Below are 6,000 nucleotides of genomic sequence, written 5' to 3'. Positions count from 1 at the left end.
GCCTAAGAAACCCACCCCTGGCTTGAGATAAATGCAAACTGCACTTCAAGAGCACACCGATTTCATCTCAAAATCATCTGACAAGGCTATGACTGGTTTTGAAATTACATGAAGTACAGCTTTTGCATAACAAATGTTACTGCTTAATACACTGGGCACTCACCACAGCCATGACAACTATAGCCTCACTTAATCAAATCATACTTCTGCTACATAAAACATCATAAAAAATTAACTCTACAATATCACCGTAACCACATCAGTATAAAAATGTAGAAAGCACAGAAAACTGACTCAGTCACCACTGCATAAACATCAACAGTACTCTGCATGAGCCACAGCAGTTATTTCCTCTACTGTGAATATACACTGATTCACAAGAACCCAGTACTCCACTGAAGCTCTCAATTACAAATGTAATTTTATTTAATCACTCAAAATTAATTTTGTCATTCCAAATCTTTACTGAAAGAGACAGATAATAGTTAAATGCTTGGAAAAAAAACAGGAACTGCTCTAGTAGGCAGCTAGATAAATGTATGTATCAATACAGATATGGAATGTAAATTTCAACTCATATAGATCACAACATACCAAGAAGATTTTTATGCAATACAGACATACAAAACAATAACAGTTCTTTTCACAAATATTTTCACAGAGTTCTGCACAGCAATCTTGTAGAAAAGTAGATTTGTGCAACACCAAAATAACTTACTGTTCCATAATATAAATTATTTTTCATTTCCTAAAAGAAACATATGATTGGGCAGGATCTGACTGGATTTTTTGATAGCAAAATACAAAAGATATTGTTACTATATGAAGAAAAGCAATATGGCATATGCTACAGTATTGCAAGGGCTAGTTCTGGGAAAAAAATAAAGCCACCTACAAGTCTAGTGCTTCTGCTGCTGTACAGAGGCTGCACCAGCAAACACCTGCCTTTTTAGTGCTTTCACAGTTAACCAGCAGAAGTGTGCTTTGGTGCTTGCACCTATTAAGCAATACCTGCCTCTGTGGGTTTCTAATTTGAGTTTAAAGTCTTCAGAATAGCCTTTCTGATTTGGAGGAACAATCCACATTTTGATGTGCTTTGAAGGATATGCCAGGTTGAAACTAGAAGGATTCACACTTGATGTAACACAAACTCCATTCCTGATTTCTCTCTCTTAAACTGCACAAAACATACAACAAACTAAAAAAGAACTAATTGTCTAGGCCTAGAAACATGCTTGAATAGTAACTTTGATGGAAATGATTTGCAAAGTGTAAAATTACATTAACAATAATTTAAGTATTACCATCGATTCCCAGAAACTTCAGTGCTGATGTAGTACATTCATTTGGAAAAGAATGAGACAAAGTGTGGTACAGGTAGCACAGTTTAAAATTCCCCAAACATCGTAATTCATTTCCATTATGTTAAAATCATATATTCCTCAAGGTAAAAGATAAAGCTTCAGAAGGAAAATCTGTTTCTTCATAATATAGCTAGAATGTGAGTTTTAACCATTTTTAGTTTAGGTTTCTTTTACATACAGGGATCAAAATAGACTTCTCATTATGACTAAAAATATAGATTTTTAACTACAGAACCCAGCAGCCTTATTTCTGCTTCTTTGCCCTTCCCCCAAAAAAAGTCAAGCAAGGTCTACAAAAATAGCAATTAACTTTAAAAAATAGGTTGCTTCTTCCAGCAAATTCAAGTTACATTCAGACGTAAGATAGCTTTATAGGGAACATTGTTGTGGCAAGACACCAAGGGAGGTGTGCTGTGTTCAGTTTCCTTCTGACAACAGCTGCCCAAATCAGTACTAATCTTGGTCTTTATGAAGATCAGTATCTGGTTTGATACTCGTGGTGCCAACGATTGAAATCATTGTAGAAAACCACTATGCTTCCGGATGCCATGCCAGTCATTATACACCTAAGGAAAGCACAAGATTCGTTAGTGAACCACCTCATGTTCATAAATGCAAGTCAACACAGTGGAGAATTACATCAATACAGGCATGAGAATGCAACTTCCAACGATCAACTGCCACAGAAGACAGCTGGAGGTGGAAGTGCTCCACATACCAGAAAAATCAGACTTTAAGGGTTCCCATCTTAGGCTTCCAAGGACTCCAGCATGCTGGATTTGAGTAATACTGCCATTTTGCACCACCCTGACAGATTTATGGATCACAAAGCATACAAACCACCGTACAACAGTTTGTTTAGTTAGCCTGAAGTTACAGTTGAGAATAGCTTCAGGCTAACCATAAAGGATTGGTTACCAGCATCACTGTCCTGAAAAGCCACTTCAGGGCTTTGATTTCCTGGGATTATTTCTTGGCTTGCTTCATTGGATTTTGGGGGAGAACCAGAGCCGGATGAAGCCCTGGGCAGCAGCAAAGTGAAGGAAGGCTAGGAGAAGTGTTTGTTCCAGTTTCACTTCCCCCATTTAAGCATATGATGTATATGGAAGGAATTGGATGTGGACACAGGACTTCAGCTGGAAATGGTTTGAAAGCAGTCTGAAGGCTTTGATTGTATTGGAAGTTCCAGAAAGCGGTCACTGTGTTTTCCCATTGAGGCACTCTTTTCTTTCTAAATTCCTTACCCTTAGCCTACTACTCAAGATCATTTAGATCTGTTTGAAAAACCGTGACTCTGACATAGAACACAATTACAAGAGTTTCTATATCATCTTTTCTACAGGCTCAAAGTTTTATGAACATCCAAAGTATGAAGACATATGAAACTCTGGCATTTTAGGAAAAAAGGTCTCAGAATTTAAAATAAAAGTATTCAAAATAAAAAGCAGTAATTTTTCTTCAAAACAAAGATTAAATACGAGATCAAAACACTGCATTTTGATAGTATCACACTATTTCAAGAGCACCATTTTGATTGGTTTTGCATTAGGTTAAAACATCTTTTTACACACTGTAATTCAAATATATACATTCATGCATACCAAATAAATTACTGTGAGTAATTGCCTGTAATTACTGAGCAATTACTCGCTAAAATACTCTGAGAAATCTCTTCTGACTTTCTGTGTCTTTAAACCCAAAGTGAACAGATTCCTAACTTGAGCACATGGATAAATTTATAGATGTCCATATTAAATCTCAGTTTACTGGCATGCAAAAATTATTACATTATGATATTAATGTAACATTACATTAATTACATAATTTGTTATGTACATGAATTACAGGTTAAAGATTCTCTAAATGAAAAATTTTATACAATTCAGAGGTCTAAAATTCAGCAGCTGTAACCAGCTTTTGAAATATTTTTAGCAACAGGGGCTTTTTAATTTAAAACTGTTTCTTTCAAATGCCTATAACCTCCAGTTATGCTCTACAAGAAGTTGAATCTGTGCTTGAAGCCCATGGATTTTGCAGGCTTGGATTTTTTTAAGTTCAATTTTATGTAAGTTTTAGAAATATAGTCAAGGTAAAAATATTAAAACATTCAGCATGGACTTCAGGAAGTGGAAGGTTAAGAGTCTCTGCTATATGCTTTATTGCACAATGTAGACATTCCTAGGGAATTTAGGAGCCAAATCTATTTGAAAAGCACACAGTACCTCCATTAAGCAAATATACCACAGCAAAAAAAATTCTAGGCAACAAGCTAAAAGAGTACAAATGAAATGGTAGACATCCATCTTATAAACAAACAATACCTTTGTGACAAAAACACAGATGAACTTTTATGTACAGCTGCACTGGGAAGTGTAACGTACAAATGCAGTAAAAATAGGAACTGATTGCCCTCAGTAGAAGGAATCTTCAAGGATATTGACATGCTTTATGTCAATAAAATAACTTTTTCTAGAAATGAAAATTAATATTTGCTGTAGTAAAATATCGATGTGTGGAGGGAGTCTTATTGTGCAACTTTTCTAACTGTTCTATTTATAATGTAAAGGTCTCAAATTGGGAATATGATTTGTATCATAAGTGACAGAAAAATCATGAAAATCACATATGTAACATTATACCTCCATGGGTCCCACACTGTACACTGGCACAGACCAAGAATTCAACCTATCATCTTGGAAGTCCACCAAACTAAGATTACTTGAATCTCTCTTCATTACCCCAAGAGCTGAAATCCTGAAAAAGATTATCTGCCCTAAATATGACATGTTAGAAAGAAAGTTAGGCAAGCAAGAATTCTCAATACAATCACCAGGATCTGTGATCCTTGGAAAACCGAAATCAGAAGAAAAATAAAAATGTAATTTAACTGTAAGTATATATTGTCTGAAATTCTTGTGAAAGCCAGACATCGCTCTAACCTTTGGTCATACGACAGGGCCATGGATCGGATTCCAGCATCACACCCTGGGTAAGCAAAAAGCTGTTTGAGGTCCCACATCTGCCATACCATGACAACTCCATTGTCTCCACCTGTAAGCAGATACTGTCCATCTCGACTCAGTTGAATTGCCTAAGAGGAACGCAGATGGATATTTGTCAGATAAGTATGTGTTGCCTTACTCCCTCTCTCTTTTACTTTCATAAAAAGTTTCACATTGACAGCTGAATGTCTAGGGAGATTTGATAACAATACAAGCATTTGGGAAGCAACATTATGTTATTCTATTCAGCAATAGAATTAACGTTATTATGCACAAATCTCTTTAATACACGTCACTAGTTAAGTTTTACCTCACCTATGATATATTCTATATTCCAAAGATCTAATATGAGGTCAGCTAAACAAATTTGCTCTTCTAATTAGTTAGATTTATGAGATCCCACAACACTGGCATTAAAATATAGTACCTGATGCTCCCCTAATTGCCTTTAATACTAGCCTAGCAGAAGCTGTCCTCCTTTTCTCTCTGACAAAAGGCTGAATGCCGGAAGGAACAGAATTGTTAAACAAATTACTAGAATTAATTTAGACCAGCCTTTTTTGATTCCTGCTCTGGATTAATAAGATAATGATCCACCACTCTTACCACAGAATGTGTTTCCTTTAACCATCTATCCTGAAACCACCTGTTACAGATCCAATTGTTTATAACCTGCTTTTGCATGCGTCACAGAGACCGTTGGCCAATCTGCATTTGGAAACTCTATTTGGGATCCAGATCATGGATAAAGATGGCATATCACTGGTTTTCACAGTGAAGACTTCTTCAAACAGCAATCTTCAATCTGTTTTGATATTTCCTGGGTACTGTTAGAAAAATCATGATACATACAGAGTACATGGAAGAACAGCAACTTTCCTCTGTTACCTGATGACTATGCCTGATGATCCCATCATCTATTAAGATGGAAGCATGAGAAATATTTCTTAAAAAGGGATTTTGATATTTTAAATAAGCCAAAATGTGGTTTAAGAGAATGGAATTCGAAATTTTATTCAATTCAGTGATAACTGATATCCTATGGGATCAGATAGACTATGATCCATCTAAGCCCAGTGTTTTATCACCAACAGCGGCCACAGGAGATGCTCTGAGGTTGGTCACGCTACAGTCTCTTCCACTTGTGCTCCTCAGCACCCACATTCACTGGATTAGGAATATCAGAAAGTATATTACTGTCCATTCCTTTAGTATCTATTTATGAAGATGATGCCCAGGAATTTTCTTTATCTATCTGCTTTTGACCCTGTTGGTGCCCTCGGGGAAGGGGATAGGAGGCAGGGTGGAAGAGAAAAATAAAAAATGAGGAAAAAATGGCAGAAGTTTATTACAGTACAAATTAATAGTTTCCTGAATAGCAGTTCTGCATTCATTTCATCCATTGCCTTCCTCACTCCGTGGACTTTCAGCATTCCTCAGCTCAGAAAACACAACAGAACTAGTTCCCTGCAGCAATCCCTGAATACTCCATTATTGACTTTTCTCAAAGCAGCACTAAGATCTTGCACTTCTTTTCAATACGGGTCTTTGCTGTTACCACTACAGTAATCCTGATGATATCAGGCCCTGATTTTATAGCCTTATCCTCCAACCATCTGGAGAAACTGAAGGGT

The 6,000-nt window shown here is 36.4% G+C and overlaps 1 protein-coding gene across 1 annotated transcript in view; it reads right to left on the bottom strand.

The window, feature by feature from the left end:
• Positions 1-404: 404 nt before the first annotated feature.
• LRBA (LPS responsive beige-like anchor protein) overlaps positions 405-6,000 on the bottom strand; it is a 400,308-nt gene continuing 394,712 nt past the window's right edge. Inside the window, exons 56-57 of the mRNA XM_057402038.1 lie at positions 4,304-4,455; positions 405-1,930 (exon numbers count right to left, since the gene is read on the bottom strand). Of these exons, the coding sequence (XP_057258021.1) occupies positions 1,840-1,930; positions 4,304-4,455 (243 nt within the window). The 3' untranslated portion in view covers positions 405-1,839. The remainder of the gene's footprint in view (positions 1,931-4,303; positions 4,456-6,000) is intronic.

Source organism: Pezoporus wallicus, unplaced genomic scaffold, assembly GCF_028554395.1.
Source record: "Pezoporus wallicus isolate ANWC-B61680 ecotype Strahan unplaced genomic scaffold, APGP_CSIRO_Pwel_v1 contig_7178, whole genome shotgun sequence".
Lineage (NCBI taxonomy): Eukaryota > Metazoa > Chordata > Aves > Psittaciformes > Psittacidae > Pezoporus > Pezoporus wallicus.
This window is presented reverse-complemented; position numbering and strand designations above follow the sequence as displayed.